An 18,560-nucleotide genomic window follows, 5' to 3' on the forward strand; every position below is an offset into this window, starting at 1 on the left:
CATCGCAATGTTAGATCGATCTAGTGGCACTAGATGATCGATATGCAAACAAGTTTGTCCCTCTTGATAGTACGGCCATCTATCCTAAAACCGATCATGCACTTCTCTACACAATCTTTGACCGGTGAAATGAAATGTCCTACAAGTCATACCTTTGTCTTACGCATTTCATTTCATCTTCCCAAATGTTTATGCCACACAAGCACCAATCTCCATCAAGCCTTTTGATCATCATCATGAGTCAACACTTGGCTTGATCTTCCTTGAATGATATGATCCACTCCATATCATCACATGACCTCTTTGGTCCATCGATCTTGACCTTGCTCGCTCTTCACCGTCGCTTCGGTTCATCGGTGCCAAGTCTTGCTCAAGCTTCACCGCCTCGCGGTCCCTCGCTTCAAAGCCTTGACTTGCTCTTCACCATTGCAACTGATCCATCAAGCCAAGTTTTGTCTTGATCTTCTCCACTTTGGTCACATGACTCCTTGTCATGTCTCATATGCAATGAGTTCCTTCATCACACTATATGAGCATAGCATCAACACTTAGTCATTTCTCCTCCATGGCACATGTTGCTCATACTAGTGTCTTTGTGTGGACTAATCACCTGTGTATCTCAATATAAATACTTATTAGTCCACCTAAGTCACTCAATTACCAAAACCAAACAAGGGCCTTTCAGCGGGGATCAATGATCAGCGTATGCCGGAGCGCCAACAGAATGTGGGGATGTTCTTTTGGGGCCTTTTGACGAGATGGGGACAAAATCTTTGGTGAAAATTAGTTTGTTGTTGTGATGTGCTTGATCAACTATTGTTGGGTCGTTAATTGGATCGAACTCCTGAGCTGCATATTTTTTTAGTTCTGTGCACTGGCGGAGCTACTTTGTGACCAAAGGGGGCCATGGCCCCCCTGGCTATGCAAATTTTTCACTAGGTGAACAGTAATTTTAGCACCGTTCATCAGATTAGCAGCTTAATTACCACGTCTGGCCCCTTTGATTTAGTCTTCAAGCTCCGCCACTGGTTCTGTGCTGCAACTTCTATCACAGTATTATTGTACTTAGTGTTGTTCTGTTTCTTCTACTATTTTGTGGTTTTGCGCCTGTCGTTGGCTCGGCGCGCGATAATACTCTTAATACTATACAGCGTGGAGAGGGAGGGCTGGGAGCACCCGGGTGCTCCCAGAGCGACACGTGGCTTAGGCAGGGAAAGCTGAGACCAGCCCGCAGAGAGACGCCCGACGCGGCGCATGGATTTGCCGCGCCCACCTTCCGCGCGCGGTGGTCCCGCCGGGGTCCCTGGTTTCCCAGCGCGGTCGACCCGAGGCAGCGCCTCTCCGTCCGCAGCCGAGTCGCCCTCTACGCCGACTCCCGCGCCCAGGCAAGCGGTCCCCCATCCCAGGCACCGACGCCGCCCGCTGCTAGGCGCCACTCCTGGCACCCAAGCCACCGAGGCGGCGGCTGTACGACGAGCGCGGGCTCACGGTGGTGGGTGCGCAGTGTGGCGGAACCACCCAAAACTACTGGGCCCGGGTGCACTGATCTTCGTTGCTAAGCAACTCTGACCCAATTTGGCACTCACCGGTAGTTCCTCGAGTGAAGCCTCGATAAAAGCCACGCTATTCCAGGATCAGCAGACAACACTCACACGAAGGTGAGCCCAGAGATTACAACACAAACCATTTCATACATCTCAGAGTGATTGCAGCGGAAAGAAAATTTATTACAAACCATGTTCAGAGTAGCACAGTACTACGGAGTTCCAACTACTCAATTATTTAAGTCTCATGTTCAGCGGAAGCATTAAAAGATAACTAACGAAATAACGTGACGCATCGGTAAAGCCCGTACGAATGCGTCACTCAGCGGGAGGGTGATTAGCACTAGCTGAAGGGCCATCCCACTCAACCGACCAACCCGGAGGCAGAGTACAAGGCCAAGTAAGACTCGCAAACAGATCTTCAAAGTTAGTACCTGAAAAACAGTGCCACAAGCAAGGCTGAGTATACTAATACTCAGCAAAACTGACCCGTCTCCGGATATAACATAGTCCGATAACTAGACATGCAAGGCTTTTTGGTTGGTAAGGTTTGTTTGCCAAAAATGCCGCTAAGTGTTGATCCTTACTTTCAGGTTTTACTTAGCCAGATTCTAGTGGAATTAACCATTCTAAATTTGCAACTAACTCTACTCAAACATGGTAGAGCAACCATTTAATCAACCAGCAGTATTATCATCATCCTGTTCCACTTGTTACTCTATGTGACCGAAATCATTTTATCGAGGCTTCACTCGAGGAACTACCGGTGAGTGCCAAATTGGGTCAGAGTTGCTTAGCAACGAAGATCAGTGCACCCGGGCCCAGTAGTTTTGGGTGGTTCCGCCACACGCAGCTCCCGGTTGGCGAGATGGCGCGGCGGCGGGTGCGCGGCTCCCGGTCGGCGAGATGGCGCGCCGGTGGGCGGTGGCCATCCGCCGAGTGCGGCGATGACGGTCCCCATCGGGCGCGCGAGGGCGACGCCGAGGCCGCGCCCAAGTCCCCTGCCTCTGCCCACACCGCAGCCGATGGCCGCGTCGAACCCGCCCGCGGCGGCTGGATGCTCTGCTGAGGCCGCCTGCACGGAGTGGGGGCCCTGGTTGGAGCTCGCTTGCGCTTGCGCCTCCTCTTCTCCTCCTCGACTCGCGGGGAACCTCACCCCCTCATTCTTCGTCGCAAATTCAGGGGCTTCGTGCGCGCAAGGCCGTGCCGTCGATTCGTCGCCTGCAGACAGCTGGGCTCGCCGGAGGCAGCACCGCCCAGATCCGCGCGGGCGTCGCCAGTTCCCGCGCCACTGGGCTCGCCGAAGAGAGAGAGAGAGGGAGGGAGGGGGGAGGCGGCGGCAGGGGGCTGCAGCAGGGAGGAGCGCGCAGCGGCCGGCGCGTGAGCGAGCGACACGGGTGGAGCCGCTTGGCGGCGGAGGGTGGTGGGAGTGGACCGGCACGGGCGGTCGACGCCAGCGACCAAGCCAAGGAAATGAAGTAGTTCGCGGTGGAGTTTTTTCGTTCAGGTTGTGGGACGATGGTGGAAGACGGAGAGGATAAGGGAGAAGGGAGAAAAAAAAAAGAGAAAAGGAAAAATAGAAAAGAAAGGAAGAGAAAAAAGAAATGGAAGAAAAAATTAAAAAATGAAAAACCAAATGAGTGGAGTGCGGCAGACCGCACTACCTAGATGATGCATGAATCCATTCCCCCCTAGGCGCTGTCCGTCCTCCGCTGGCGTCGATTGACCGCCACCGCCGACCGGCAACCCTCCCTGAGCTGGTTTGGGTGGCGCACAGCAGGCCCGCAACGGCGCAGCGCGCGTTGCGATTGCCAGCGCCCCCCTTGCCGTGCCGTGTGCACCCCACCCGCCGCCCGCGGCGAATGGTAGCCCGGTCCCCGGGCGTCTCGGGCACGGCCGCATGGGCACGCTGGCTGCTACGAGCTCGATCCACGCAAACTAACGCTCGGTCAGTTGGCGACAGGACGCCAACACGAACCAGAGAAGGATGAACTTGTCGCGAGCAGAAAAGATGCATGAATCCCAGGGAATCCGACGGATCACACCAACGCGGCCCCCGATCCAGCCATCATATTTCCGATCCAGCAGCAGAGCGACAGGCGCGGCCGCGCGGGAGCAGAGAGCCAAGACAGCGGTGGCGGTGAAATCTCGCTCAGGTCAGCTGAAACGTCGGCGTCAGGGTCAGGGGTCGCGCGTCACGCTTGCCAATTGCCATCCATCCGCCGGGTTCCACTTCCACCTCCTCCGCCGGGCCGCCCGACGAGGCACCGGGACGGCGACGCCTGTACGTGCGCCGCGCGACGGCGACGCCGCCCCGAGTGGCTGCTGCTGGCGGCTGTTGCGTTGCGTCGCGTCTCCTACTCACCTCGAATCCTTGGCCCCCGCGGTCCTCAGTGAAAGGGGCAAAGGGCCCCCTACTCCACACACAAGCTTTTCGAAGGCCCCCGTTTCCCCCAAAGTGAAATGGACCCCGATTTCCGGTGGATCCGTACGTCCTTTTGCAAGTTTGGATGGCCATGAATTTAGGGGTTATTTGGTTCCAGAGATTTTTTTTAAGTCCCTGGAACTTTTTAGTATTTAAAAGTATTAAATAAATATTAATTATAAAACTAATTGCAGAACCCTGGGGCTAAACTGCGAGACGAATCTAATGAGGTATCTTAATCTATAATTAGCGAATGGTTACTGTAGCATCACTGTAGCAGATTATGAATTAATTATGCTCATTAGATTCGTCTCGCGAAAAAGCACTCAGCTGTCAAAAAACATTTATAAACAGATTTTATTTAATACTATAAAATAGTAAGATTATTTTTGATGTGACAGAGACTTTTGAAAAAAATCTTGGAGCCAAACAACACCTTAGCCTAATTCCAACTAGTGCCCAACTATCCCCGGCACGGTTCACCCCACGAACGAGCCGGCGCTGCCGAGTGCCCACCCATCCGCTGCGAGATCCAAAGGGCATCGCCGTCTCCTCGCAGCACCAGAGTCCAGGCACTTACAAATTATTATAAAGAAAAAATAGTACCCAGAAATCAGATGCGAATGCACTGAAAAGAGCTTTGCAGGCATAACCCTTTGAGCTCAAGAGAGTTGAGCAATTAATTTTCCTCCAAGTCGCGCTGAAAAAAAAAAGGTGGAAAGTGAGGGAGAGAAGAGGAGACAGGGGCCGTGTGGATAAGACCGGCCGCACGTGACTTCACCAATCCCCAGTTCGCCACCCCCCAGAGACACGTCGCTTTAACTAGCGCTCGGCACCCCCAGGCCCTCCCCTCGCACGTAACTAGTGTCCTTCCTCCGTCTTCCTCCTCTCGCTCTCATCCACTCTCCACGCCCAGCGCCCCCCCTCGCCACGGCGGTGCGGAGCTTCGGCGGCTCGGCTCGAGCAGGTAAAGCAGCCGAAACCCCCTCCGCTTTGCTTAGATTAGACGGATCGATCGGCTTGGGCGATCTCGAGGCGTGGCGTCGCTGCGCGTCGTGTACGTTCTCCAGGGAACTGCTGCTTTGCTTTGGATCGGGTAAAGCTGGCTGTACGTTCACGGAGTTCTCTCTCTTCGCGACAAGAGTATTCGTTTTTCTCCTTTTATTTCCCTTGATTTCTTCACGATCTGGTCTGCAACTCTCAAAGGAATGCGAGCAACTCTGCTCCTGGGCTTGGGTACCCAAAGGAAACGAGTTTTTAAGCAAACAGGAACAGAACAAACACTGCTAACCAATAGAAGAAAGGGAAAGAAAGAGTAGTTTTGTTCCAGGGTTTTCTCCTGCTGTCGCTGCCGGATCTGTTGTTCTCGCTCCTTCCCTCAGTTGTTTTCGCTGTTTTTGTTTGGCTGTTAGTTGAGGCAGCATATTGGTTGATCCCTATCATTTGGCATCTTCATCGATACGCATACGCATAGATTGCTAGGGCGTTTTTCTTCCTCTTGTACTACTAAATGGAGATTTCGTTTTGTGCTGTACGACTCCAGTAGTCTAGTTAACACTTCAAAAACATGTCGGTTTCAAAATCCCTCCGAGTCAGGCGTGTGGCACCTAGTTTTTCAGATTTGGATTCGTTCGTTCGTTTGATTCTCGCATCTGCAGTGACTTGGTAAATCCGAATGAAACGTCATGGAGAAAGTCCAGTGATGAGTGGGTGGAGTTCAGTGTTCTGGGTGGCGACGCCACTAGTTGGATTCTCTCTGTGTTGGTGATTCCTTATTGGTTTGATTGTGACATAAAACCGAATCTAATGTCATGGACCCGGTCCATGCTATATTCTTCAATTCTGTTAGTGGTCTGGATTATTTGAAATTCGAAATACAGGCCTGCCAAAGGCATCTAGATATACCACCTTACTGTGTAGATGCTGATTATAGGTAAATTATGGCATCTCGCTAGCAAGTTGCATTGAAGTATTTGGTTCTGTACTCTATCAGTGATTAGAAGACTACTTTTTTGTATAAATTGTTTTCTTCTTCTATCCTTACCGGTAGGAGGGAGTGATAAGCTAGACATCCTTTTCATTGTGGCAGTACCTTGAAAACTAGCGTCTCTTTGGTATTGTGCTTCGGGTAACATCGAGATAGGATTTCCAACTAGGATTGGGACAGGATTTGTTTGTTTATGCAGAACAGTGCGATGGCAACATTATTGCTGAAATACTTCCCCTTATCCAATCATTCTTGTTGCTTTCTTTCCAATTCTCTGTTTGCTTTATAGGACAACAACTTTTGCTAAAGCCCAGCCTGGCTGTCCAGTGGACCCAGCAATTGATATTTGCTTATTTCCCTGATTTCTGTTTTTCTTTGTACCAAGGTCCATGCCCTGGTTCTGATAAGGTGAACTACTTGGTGAAAGTTCAATGAACTTGTGTACTTGACTACCAGTTTGCTCTTCAAAAGTTGAGCTCTTAAGGCAGCAAGCAAATTAGTGTGGTTTACAAAAATTATAATTTAAATGAATAAATCCTTTAATAGTTCAAAATGAAGTAATTGCTCCTTTTGATTTATGATCTGACACAGAAGAAAATGCAACGGGCAGTGCAAGCCATCAGGTCGCATGGCAGTGTGCTTAAATATGCTGTTCAACAACACATGAGCGCTCCCAAACCAGCAATGCTTCCTGCTGCCTTTTCTCGCTTCATGTCAGCTTCATCTGCTCGCCTAGAGGATAGTGGATTTGAAACTGCCACTGTAGCAGATATCTTGAAGTCTAAAGGTAAGAGTGCTGATGGATCTTGGCTCTGGTGCACCACAGAGGACAGTGTCTATGATGCTGTCAAATCGGTATGCGTTCACTTCCTAATGGTCATATTAGCTCTTTTATAGGCAATGGTTATGCATCGAATTTTAACCTGCTTTTATTTACATTTAAAAAAACCTTTTGGCAGATGACGCAACACAATGTGGGAGCTTTGGTGGTGGTCAAACCTGGACAGGAAAAATCACTTGCTGGCATTGTCACAGAGAGAGGTAGTGAACAACTTTCTATACTCACTGGCATCTAGCCTGTGGTTATGATGGAAAAAAAATACAAAATAATATACTACATTGTGTTGTGTTATACGATTTTATATTTCAATTGATTGACACCCTTGACCAAAAGTTTGTTCATAAATTCATAAATACTTGATTCAATATTTGTGGGTATGATGGAAAAATTACAAAATCATGTACCATTACCACTACCTGCATTTTAAATTGATTCACACCCTTGGCTAAAAGTTTTGTTCATAAATACTTAATTCACTATTCTCAATGCATATCTTCCTAGAATGTCCCTCTAGCTTTACCCTTTTTGCCTTATTGTTCTTTAGACGATAGAGTGTACTCTAGTCATATTCTGTGAAAATTATGACTGCCAAGAGTCAATTATCTGAAAACTTGAGGAGTAAAATTTTGGAAGATAGAAAAAACTACTGCTTAGTGCTTAGTGATTGCACTTGTTGATAGAAGATATGTTTGGAAAATAATAGATTCATGTTAACCAATGATTGTCTCTACATATATAGCCTCACGTATACAAGCTGGACGCTATGCCGATATATATATATATATATATATATATATATATATATATATATATATATATATATATATATATATATATATATATATATATATATATATGCATATCAGCAAACTTGCAATTTGTATATATGCATATCAGCAAACTTGCAACTTGCAATTTGAAATGTACTGTTCTTAGATGTTTCTTTTCCTTTTCTTTTTAAATGGAAAATAGCGGTAGATGCAAAGCCATATTACTGCCCCTTTATAGTGAAAGGAAACTTGAACAATACATTGGAGAGGAAGGTATTAAAACTTCTATTGTAAGGATGCCAATGTATAACGCCTGTTTGATTTTGCTTCAGCTGCGCATCATATACTTTTTGGCATTCAAATAGTCTTCTGAGTACTTCGTAATTGATACATCAAAAACATGCAGATTATCAGCCACATGGTTGTCTGGAGTTAAACATATATGTGAAACACATGGTTGTCTGGAGTTAAACAAATATGTGAATAAGTAACATTAGATTGTCTTCACATGGCACAATGATAGTCACCAGTTTACACAGAGGTTTACGAGCAGGGAATTTCACGGGTAACAACTAACAAGTGCGTCACTTCAAGCCATTAACTCGTTACACCGCATACTGCAATCTTTTTCCTGTACGCAATGCCTTACTGCACCGTCCACCATGTTTATTCTTGGACTTGAATGTAATTAATCACATAGTAGACAACAGATGGCATATGGAGTCAATGTTTTCATGGATAGAGCCAATACTTGACAAAGGTTTACTTCTGAAAATGGAACTGGAAGCATGAAAATCTTTTAAGAAAGACCGGCATATAAGATCATTGTACTATGTGAGTATACCATTCGACTAACATCTGAAACTGTGCGTGTTCAGATTATCTCCGGAAAATCATAGTGCAAGGACGATCTTCCAAGTCAACTAAGGTTGGAGACATCATGACTGAAGAGGTATTGTCCCTTGTCCCTTCTACTTCTACAGTTGTACTACATTTTCATTTTCAGTTTCCACCATACCTAGAATCTGATTGGTACAAGATGTCTACTTGGCAATCATAAGTATTAGAAGGATGTTTAGACACAACTTAACTGATGAACCATCATGCTGACAGAACAAGCTGATCACCGTGAAGCCTGGAACCAAGGTCCTGCAAGCCATGCAGCTGATGACAGGTAACCAAAATGTGTTCTTCTGTCAGGCAGTACTACTATAACCGTTCAAGACACTGGAACTGATCATAACCTGTTGTGCCGATCTCTTCTTGCAGAGAACCGCATCAGACACATCCCGGTGATCGAAGGCACAGGGATGCTGGGGATGGTCTCCATCGGCGACGTCGTCCGTGCGGTGGTCAACGAGCACAGGGAGGAGCTGAACCGGCTCAACGCCTACATCCAGGGAGGCTACTAGGACGACGCCCCTACCTCCCAGCGAAGTCCGCCTTTGATATCCAATAACTCGGACCAGTGATGATGACGAAATAGGCCGTGTGTTCGCGGACAATGTTGTTGAATTGCGCAAGGTGTTTTCCCCCGCGTTTACTATATGTGTATATTGCCAAAAGGCGGGCGTGACAGTGCGCCTGGTGCTGGGGCGCAGCCGCGCAGACTATCTGACGGTGGAAACACCGGAAATAAAAAGCGTGCCGCCGTGTGCTTGCTTCCTTCGCAGTCGCAGGATGTCCTCGTTTCGCCGTGCCTATTGTTTGTGAATTGTGATGCTTGTTTTCCCCTGGTGTTTGGGTTGAGACTCCTGGTCCCAACCAAGAGTGGAAACTCCTGGTGTTTGGGTTTCTGGAGACTGAAGTGGGAGTGTTTTATTGGTCACATCAACGAAGACGAAAGATAGTTGTTGGACTGAAATAGCTTCTGGGTCAGTTTCTCTCGCTTTTTGGGGAGATCACGGTCGTCGTGGGCGTTCTGCCCATGACAGTGTTTACCTGGCTGACCCTCAAGTTGAATAGTTCAGGCGTTTGCTGACTTGCTGTAGTTGCAATTAGTCTCTATAGCTGATCGGTCGTGCATGCCGTCTAATCTGTAGCGAAAGTTCAATTTCTCGTGGTCTTAGCCGACGCCTGAAGAAGACTGAAGAATATTTTATCTCGTTCACGCTTTCGTCAAATTGCATAATTTCCGCGTCTCCAGGATACGAGCAAGTCACCGCAACGACATTGTCGTTATAGATGCATGGCACACGTCTCCAGTGCAGAGCAACCGTGAGCTCACAAGGCAACTTCCTAAGTTGGTTGCAGTTTACTCGTTCAAACATTGTACAGCAGCTTGGCACTTGCAGCCGACCAGAACCGATTTTGCTGTCCATATTGACATCTTCACTGCTAAGAGAAAAACATGTTGCTGGAACTATTTTTCCTTAATCTAAAAAGAGAGAAAAACATGTAAGCATAATACAAAAGATTTTATTAGCACAAAATTGATTCAACCAAATAAAGAACAACGATCTTTCATGTGTGCGTCGCACAAAATATGCGCATGACCTACCTTGCGGCATGTTGGCTCCTTGCATTTAACCCCTTCTCTCTTCCTTCTTGATGAGAGAACTAGTTTACTTTCATTACGTGTGCTGTGTGTCTGTGAAGCTCCGGGTCCTTAACATGCTTCAGCTATTTACACACCTGTACTGTCATGCTGCATTCGAGGATGCATGCCATAGCTGAAGCGTCAGACTTGACTCTCTTTTTTTTAATAATTACTCTAATATATTAAAGCAATGAAAGCAAAGTACAAACTTTGCTCACTTGTTAGGTCAGTCTCAGTGAGGAGTGTCATCAGTTACTAAAACTGTAAACTAGATAACCTAACCGTAGAAGTGTCATGGTGATAACACTCCTCTCATATTCCATAATACTTCTACTTATCTATTCTATCATATTAGTAAATTTAATGCTCATAACATTATCATTAAGGTTGGTCTTAAAGCAGTGAAAGCAAAATACAAGGCGGCCAGCATTATTTCTTTAATAAAGCAAGCACTAGTACGGTCATTAATGCTCATTGTGTCACGGTACAGGTGCTAGCACATAGTCCGTATACACACGTTAATCATCTTCAGTATATGCACCAACAGGGAGAGAAGAGGGTATTCCAACCCATAATTCTTATTCCTTTAGTCTAGCAACCATCACACATAGGCCATTATTTATAATAAGAAATTATTTACACTAATTATATGGGCCACGTTTTAGTTAATATAACAATTTAACAAAACATTGCTTAAATATTTGGAACCTGCTGATGCCGACAGGCAACAGACTAGTTGCTTCTGCAAACGCTGGAGCCAGGGAAAAGATCTGCAGAGCAACGCGATGGGACCAACAGGCTACATACAGTCCTCTCTCCGTTCTTTTTTATATGACACCATTGATTTTTTTTTTAACTTTAACCAATATTATTTAATTAATCAATTAGTTAAATAAAATGAAATGAGTACCTTTACGTCTATTATCAAGAGTCTTTTGAATCTAGCTTGAAGATTTGGCTATTTACATAAATATTTGTAGAAAAGACGAATAGTCAAATAAAAAAAATCAATGATGTCATATATTTAAGAACGGAGGGAGTACTGTCACCCCTATGTTCGTGCCATTGATTGTGTCCCCCATTATTATCCTGCCGTTAAAACGGTTTAAATTATGTTACCTAACCAATGCCATCGTAGTACTACGTCGCACAGGTCAAAGAAAGAGGAAAAGAAAGTGCAAAAGAATGCTAGACGAGAACGTTATCACGTAACTTTACGGCTGATCAGAATAATGGAATCGTAATCATGTCGTCACTTGCCTCGCGACGCAAGCTACATGTTTTTTTTTATATAAGACGCAAGCAAGAGGTTGAAACGGACAAAGAGCTGCAAAAGGATTGGAAATCTTTTGGTCTGGCAATAGGCAATGCATTGTAATTGCCTCGCTGAATCTTAATCGTTGAATAAGCAAGCAAGATTGCAAGAATTACAATCAATAATCTGTACATTTGACATCTAAATCAGGGAGAAACCGAACTGAACGAAAAGATTATCGATTCTGCTCGTCTCCCCTCCGGCCCTCCCTGCTTCCAATCCCCATGCTTCTCTTCCTCGTTCTTGCCGGCAAACTGGAGGCATCATTGCATTTGGACGTTGGCCAATCGAATACTATTAGTAGTAGTAGATCAGTAGTAGCAGCGGCCATGGGCGGCGGCGGCCTATCGGCGGCCGGCGAGGCGGTTGAGCCAGGCGTTGCGGAGCTGGAGCTCGACGGGGTCGCCGAAGCACTGCGCCCGGGCGAGGCAGAAGTGCGTGCAGAAGCCGGCCGAGGAGCGCACGCGGCAGGTGTCGAGCACGTAGCAGGACGCGCACTCCATCCCGCGCGCCTGCACCACCAGGCCCCACACCTGCCGCGCGGCCTCCGTGGCGGAGGCGCCGCCGTCCGCGGCCGCGGCGGCCACCTGCTCGATCAGGATGATCCCGTCCGGCCGCCGCTGGCCACCCGGCCCCCACCGGCGCTGCACGTCGGGCCAGCTCTCCGGCGACGCGGGCTCCCGCCGCACCGTCACGCCGTCGTCGTCGTCGCTGCTGAACAGGTGCACCAGGAACGGCGCCTCCCCGATGTGCCGCACGATCTCCGCGATCGACTCCCGCATCCACCCTTCCACCTTCTCCTCCCCGACCTTCTCCAACTCCTCCTCATCGCCATCTCCTCCGCCGAACACGCTCCCCAGCAACCCCTCCTCCCGGTCCCGGCGCTGGAGCTGCAGCCCCTGGGGCGCGTCCGCGACCGCCGCGCGCAGGCGCACCGAGGCCGCCCGCCGCGTCGTCACGGGCCCGAACGACGCCGGCATCCGCGGCCGGGGCAGCGCCACCGACGACGACGACGACGCCGGGCCGTACCCCCGCACGGTGGGCGCCACCGCCGCCATCGCGCGCCGCACCACCACCGATCGGACCGCCGCGGACTCCTGCGACCGACCTGATATGATCCGAGGCGCCGGGATCGATGGCGAAACCGGTGGCAATCCGAAGTGGTAGCAGTAGCACGAGCCGAGACGAGTCACCGGCGATGGAACGGGTGGTGCGCGTAGAAATAGGTTGGGAGGACGGATTGGGGAAGCCGTCACGGCAAAGGTCTCCGACGCGCAACCGCCTGCTGCTTCCCGGAACGGCTCCGCTGCGGGCGTGGCGTCCTACGTGGACGGAAATTCGGGATCCCGTGCGGCCGAGGGCGCCGTGTGAACATCTTTGTGGCGGAACGGTGGGCTCTGGTTGGTCGGGACGCGTGCGCGGTGTGGTGCGGGGGCGAGGGAGCGTGGGGCGCGCGGGGGCGCGCGCCGCGGCACGCTCCGGCACGCAGCGGGCGGGAGGCGGGAAGGAGTTTGCTCGTGCCACGCTGGACGGGGAGGACATGTCAGCGCGCCGCGGCACGGACACGTCGGACCGGTGGCGGGCCTCTCGGCTTTCCGCTCCGCACCACCGACCACCATCGCCGCGACGTGTTCCGATTTCCGTGGCTGCTGGCTGGCCAAGACGAGCCGTGTGGGCCTGAACCGGTCGCAGCGGCGTGGTCGCGTGCGGGGTCTCGTTTTGCTCGTGATCCTGGCGCGCCCGCGTCGTGAGACACGGCCCCCTCTCGCGTGCGGTTTTGGGTTCCGCTGCACCGGTGGTGATACGTACTCCGGAGTAGTACGATTTTTTTATCATGCAGTATAACTGAGACATTTATAACACACGCTCACTACAATTCTTTTGCTACAGATCTTTTTTCTATGTTTATTATGTTCAGTAATAACTCTTTTTTCCAATGCACTCATTCTCGCACGGAGCAGTCGATGGAACACAAGACTCCGTACGACCTCAGGTATTTATTTTTAAAAAAAATCGTAACGAATGTTTAGTATTGTGCACGTTTGCGCAATCGCGCTAGATGATTCATACCATTGAGGCATTGACCAATAAAGTTTAATTGAGTCAGCTAGTCAGGGCATAAACTTTTCTTGCAAGAAACATTTCCCTTTAGAATAGATGAAACCAACTGTATAATTTGTTTATTTCAGTACAATCAAGCGTATAACTAGGATTGCGACAAAAATAGTATATCGATTTCGTACGGGTCTTACATCGTCACATGGATGTGTCCCTTTTTCGTCAATGCCAAACACATGGGGGCTGTACAAAAAGGCCTTTTAAGTAGTGTGTGCGTCTCACCCGGCATGGCACTGAAGCTAGCTTCTTTGCCGTATCCGGAAAATGCAATCACGAGTTCACGACACCCTCTAAATTCGAAACCCAGCTTCCCAAGCCAACGGAATGGTGGTAGGGAAGCGAAATTGGCCATGAAAAATATGAAATGCCCATGGGTATTTCATAAAAAGCATTTCTACCCCTATTTTAAAGCGTAATTGTGATTTTATCCCTTCTTTTTAAACTTTGTGATTTTACCTCTCTGATTTCAAAATGAAGCGGCCATTTACCCTTATTTTGCAACACCGTTAGTGTTTCTTGGATTAAACAGTAGAAAATAAGAAAATAAGAAAACACATAGAGGCAAAAGACATAAATGCCCAAACCTTATCTCCGTTCACCAGCCCCCTCCCCGTCACCCTCCCTGGCCCGACCAGGGTTTTTTTATCCGACCGACCGGACCGAACCGCCGGCGCCCGGTTCCGGCTAACCGGTCCGGTTTGACCGGTTACCGGTAAAAACCGGTCAAACTCAAATTTGAATTCAAAATCCGCAGTTATACCGGTTTCGAACGGCTAACCGGCCGGTTAGACCGGTTTACCGGTCCGGTTTGACCGGTTACCGGTCGGTTTGACTGGTAACCGGTCGGTTTGACTGGTAACCCGCTAAATTCAATTTTTTTTCTTTTTTTGTTTAAATTCAAATATCCGCAAAGTATACTAAATGAATGTTTGTATAACATGTTTTAGCCTAAATGAACCCTCCAACCCTTTTTTGTATTACTTTTACATTGTATTTGTATACTTTTGTATGCACGTTTTTTTTGTTTAACTTCAAATGCTCGCAAAGTATACTAAATGAACGAATATTTGAAAAAATTTGACATCATTAAATTCGTCACAACTTGAAGTATTTTTAAGATTTTTTTGGGGATTTTTCCATTTTTTAGAATTCAAATTTAAAATTTGAATTTGGGCCCGGTTTGAACCGGCCGGAACCGGAACCGGTCCGGGCCGGTTAGACCGGTAACCGCGGTAACCGGTCCGGTTCCCAGCGGTTTTTTTAACCCTGGGCCCGACCTCCTCCACACTCCCCGTCGCCTGCCATGGCCCCGACCTAGGGTTCCCTGCGGCGCCCTCCCAGGCCCCTTCGCCCTGCGGACTCCCTGCCCGGCCCCCTGCGTCACCCTCCTCCGGCGGCCAGGCGCGCGGCGTCTTCCTCCCCTGCGCGCGGAAGGGAGGGGCGCAGGCGGCGTCGGAAGCAGCAGCTGAGCAGCGTGACCGCCGATGTCTTTGCGGAGAGTCCGCTTCCCTTGCAAGCCATCCTACGAGGAGCCTAGCCGGCCTAGTTACACAAGAGAACACAAGAAGGGGAGGCTTCAGGTTCCGGGCGAATGGGTCTACGTATGTGCCGCTTTGTTTTGTTTGATCTCAAGTTCTCAAGTGCTGCACAGAATTGACATGTTTGATCTCTAATTCTGTTTACATGGGTTGTCAGTTGAAATGCTGTCGAAATTTTCTACAATTTCTATACACAAAATGTCAACTTTTGATCTATTATAGGGGTAAAAACACAATTATCATAAGAAATAGGAGTAAAATCGCATGGGCCAAGTTGTCCATTTATCAAAAAGTTAACACCATTACCTAGACTTAACAGACTAGGGGTAAACTCAGCCTTCGTTTTAAAATCGTTGGGGTAAAATTATAAAGTTAAAAAAACAAGAGGAAAATCACTATTACGTTGCGAATAGGGATAGAAGCGTTTTTGCCCCAATAGTCTTAATTCAGATTTTATATGCACATAGATTACTGCACCATCTATCAATGCATATTTTTATAATCTGACTTTTTGAACACCTATTTAGCATAGTAACAATACCAAACACATGGATAGAGCGGAGTGTCCGAGTGTAGACTTTGCCCAGCTGTGCAACAGACGGCAGTACATCATGCTACAGAAAATGGGCTCAATTCTCCAATGCAACGCCGATCAATCTGGCCAGGCCAGGGCCCAGCAGGGTGGCAAATCTATGGACCGCACGTTTGGGCCGAACCAGATACTGTGAGGCGATGCCCCACCTGTTGGGCTAAGGCTATCTCCAACTATTCCCCCTCTCCAACACCCCCCATACGTAGGGTTTTCCAAAAAATTCCTCCCCCTATAACTCCTTCTTTCCAACCATTCCCCCCATATCTATTCCCTCTATATACTATCACTCATTAACTAACTATTTATTTATTATTTTTGAATTTTAAAAAATCATACAATATTTGTATTGTCATAATACGCATTATCATCATGTTACGGGGCTTAAACGGGATTAATATCGTGAAGAAACGATATGATTAGAATATAGGAGGAGTTGAAACTCACTCTATATATGAAGAGAGTTTCAACTCTCCCCATATATAGAGGAACCTTTGGAGGGAACCGTTGGAGGGAATTTCCTCCCAAAACTCCCCTACGTAGGGTGGGAGGCGGTTCCCAGGGAACCATTGGAGCGAGCCTTAGGCTGGCTCCAACGGTGCCCCCATCCCTCCCCCCACCCCATATCGGGGGAGCTATAGGGGAAATCCGATCCAACGGTTCCCCCTATAGCTCCCCCTATATACGCTCCCCATATATAAGGTGAGTTCTAACTCCCCTTATATCTCTAATCACACCGTTTCTTCACGATATTAATCTCGTTTGAGCTCCGTAATATGATGATAATGTGTATTATGACAGTACAAATACTGTATGATTTTTTTAAAATTCAAAAACGTTAAATAAATAGTTAGTTAATGAGTGATTAGTATATAGAGGGAATAGATATGGGGGAATGGTTGGAGAGAAGGAGTTATAGGGGAGGAATTTTTGGAGGGAGATAATAAAATATAGTAAATAGTATGTTTGGGGGGAGTTGGACTGGCGAATAGTTGGAGATAGACTTAGACCACAACCAGCCACCGTCCCCGCATCTTCGTCGGATTTCTCTGACCGTGCCGTGCTCGATCCTCAGCAGCAGCTCACCCGGTCAGCGCTTTCCTTTTCCTTCTCCCCGAAGGCGCCGTCTCGAGCATCGATCGCCGCACCGGCGATTCGTGCACCGCTCCGCGCGGATTCGGTGCGGCAGACGTACGCGGACGTGACGCGAACCCCCAAAATATTCCACTTGTCTTCTTCAATCACGCCCCCCTCGGCCCTCGCCGACAGCGCGGCAGTGCACGCCCCCTCCTTCCTTTCCTTTCCTTTCCCTTTCCTTCCCTCCCTCCCTCAGGTGGAGAGCCGTAGAGTGTGGAGCAGACGCACCGACACTGGAGCGGGCGCCTCCGATTCCCCACACAGAGGGTTGCGAAGCACCCGCGCCACCAGATCGATTCATCGATCACCAGGACTCCCCTTCTCCTGAGCCCGGACCAAATCGATCGGCAGTGCCGGACGGACGCCTCGACCCCTCCCGTCCCCGGGCACCACCAGAGGAGAGAGAGAGAGAGAGAGAGAGAGAGAGAGAGAGAGAGAGAGAGAGAGAGAGAGAGAGAGAGAGAGGCTCGATGGCGGCGTCGTGGGCTGCTCCGCCGCCGGGGTACCCGGCCGGGCACGGGCAGGCGTACGGTGGGCAGCCGCCGGCCGCGCCGCAGCCTCAGGCCGCCACGGCGGTGGCCGTGACCGCGGCGAGCAACGGCGTGGGCAACCCCTACGTGATGGTCACCCCCGCGGCAACCACCCCGTCCACCTGCCAGAGTACGTGCCTGAACCCGCTCCTGCTCGTCCTCTGCGCCCCCCTTGCCTGAATCCGCCGGCCGGCTTACGTGCTCGTTTGCTTCGGATGCGTTGCGTTGCGTTGCTGCAGCCGTCATGAAGGCGCTGGGCCGGTACGGCAAGCTGCTGGAGGACGGCACCCGCAAGGCCGCCGACGCCACCGGCAACATCTGGCACCACCGTGCGTTCACCTTCCTCCTCTTCTCCTCTCTCTGATCGATTCGTCACAGACGCGCTGACACGATGGCCTCCTCCGATGCGTGATCTGCTGCTTCCTTGGGCAGTGCGGACCGCGCCGAACATGGCGGACGCCGCGGTGGCGCGGCTGGCGCAGGGGACCAAGGTGTATGCGGAGGGCGGCCACGACCGGATCTTCTACCAGACGTTCGGCGCCATGCCCGGGGAGCAGCTCCGCAAGGCCTACGCCTGCTACCTCTCCACCTCCTCGGGCCCCATCATCGGCACGCTCTACCTCTCCACGGCGCGCCTCGCCTTCTGCAGCGACAGCCCCGTCTGCTACCAGGGCCAGGGCCCTGCCGGTGCCGGCCAGCCACTCGAGTGCATGTACTACAAGGCAAGTACCAGCCTGAACTTCGGTCTCGTTTCAGTTCAGTTGTTGCTTTGCATTCACCTCAGTTGAGTGCTTGTCTTTAATCACCTAGAGTGAGAGAGAGAAAGACAGACAGACAAACCAAAATGGGTGAACTTCTGTTTTCTGTGTGTGAAATTGACCTGCAGGTGGTGCTTCCCCTGAGCCAAGTGAAAACGGTGAACCCTTCTTCCAGCATGCGCAACCGGGCCGAGCGGTACATCCAGATCACGACCATGGATAACCACGAGTTCTGGTTCATGGGGTTCGTGAACTACGACAAGGCTCTCAAGAATCTCTACGAAGCTCTGCAGCACCGCGATGTCCACGTCCACCGCCACAGCTGAATGTGCCTCGGTTTGATCCTGCTACCACTGCACTGTACCTGTACTTCGTTCATGATGAACCGTGACATTCTCTATCTTGAGCTGCTGTTCTTGAATAAGACGAACACTGAAAAATTCTGATGTGCTTGTGCTACTAATCTGAT

The 18,560-nt window shown here is 49.5% G+C and overlaps 3 protein-coding genes across 6 annotated transcripts; 2 read left to right on the forward strand and 1 right to left on the reverse strand.

The window, feature by feature from the left end:
- Positions 1-4,656: 4,656 nt before the first annotated feature.
- Positions 4,657-9,239, forward strand: LOC120688225 (CBS domain-containing protein CBSX3, mitochondrial-like). Of its 4 annotated transcripts, none has more exons than XM_039970424.1 (7): positions 4,791-4,936; positions 6,342-6,364; positions 6,548-6,811; positions 6,916-6,997; positions 8,446-8,519; positions 8,681-8,741; positions 8,837-9,239. In XM_039970424.1, the coding sequence occupies exons 3-7, from the start codon at positions 6,554-6,556 to the stop codon at positions 8,977-8,979; spliced, it is 618 nt and encodes a 205-aa protein (XP_039826358.1). In that variant the 5' UTR covers positions 4,791-4,936; positions 6,342-6,364; positions 6,548-6,553; the 3' UTR covers positions 8,980-9,239. The 4 variants fall into 4 exon arrangements, with proteins under 4 accessions (XP_039826355.1, XP_039826356.1, XP_039826358.1 ...); XM_039970423.1 differs by having other exon boundaries at positions 4,804-4,936; positions 6,551-6,811; XM_039970421.1 differs by lacking the exon at positions 6,342-6,364 and having other exon boundaries at positions 4,657-4,936.
- A 2,214-nt stretch (positions 9,240-11,453) lies between these two features.
- On the reverse strand, positions 11,454-12,663 carry LOC120691613. Its single transcript, XM_039974753.1, has one exon. The coding sequence runs from the start codon at positions 12,477-12,479 to the stop codon at positions 11,766-11,768; it is 714 nt and encodes a 237-aa protein (XP_039830687.1). The 5' UTR covers positions 12,480-12,663; the 3' UTR covers positions 11,454-11,765.
- A 4,149-nt stretch (positions 12,664-16,812) lies between these two features.
- LOC120693113 (GEM-like protein 1) lies at positions 16,813-18,554 on the forward strand. Its single transcript, XM_039976515.1, has 4 exons — positions 16,813-17,463; positions 17,573-17,662; positions 17,766-18,055; positions 18,220-18,554. Exons 1-4 carry the CDS (start codon positions 17,274-17,276, stop codon positions 18,415-18,417), a joined length of 768 nt encoding a protein of 255 aa, XP_039832449.1. The 5' UTR covers positions 16,813-17,273; the 3' UTR covers positions 18,418-18,554.
- The last annotated feature ends 6 nt before the right edge of the window (positions 18,555-18,560 follow it).

This window comes from Panicum virgatum, chromosome 9N (assembly GCF_016808335.1).
Source record: "Panicum virgatum strain AP13 chromosome 9N, P.virgatum_v5, whole genome shotgun sequence".
In the NCBI taxonomy this organism is placed as follows: domain Eukaryota; kingdom Viridiplantae; phylum Streptophyta; class Magnoliopsida; order Poales; family Poaceae; genus Panicum; species Panicum virgatum.

Coding starts and splice junctions, on each gene's coding strand:
- LOC120688225 (XM_039970421.1), top strand. CDS start 6,554: ATGCAACGGGCAGTGCAAGCCATCAGGTCGCATGGCAGTGTGCTTAAA. Junction 6,998..8,445: donor TGGCATTGTCACAGAGAGAG/GTAGTGAACAAC, acceptor GTGCGTGTTCAG/ATTATCTCCGGAAAATCATA. Junction 8,742..8,836: donor AGCCATGCAGCTGATGACAG/GTAACCAAAATG, acceptor CTCTTCTTGCAG/AGAACCGCATCAGACACATC.
- LOC120691613 (XM_039974753.1), bottom strand. CDS start 12,479: ATGGCGGCGGTGGCGCCCACCGTGCGGGGGTACGGCCCGGCGTCGTCG.
- LOC120693113 (XM_039976515.1), top strand. CDS start 17,274: ATGGCGGCGTCGTGGGCTGCTCCGCCGCCGGGGTACCCGGCCGGGCAC. Junction 17,464..17,572: donor CACCCCGTCCACCTGCCAGA/GTACGTGCCTGA, acceptor GCGTTGCTGCAG/CCGTCATGAAGGCGCTGGGC. Junction 17,663..17,765: donor CGGCAACATCTGGCACCACC/GTGCGTTCACCT, acceptor TTCCTTGGGCAG/TGCGGACCGCGCCGAACATG.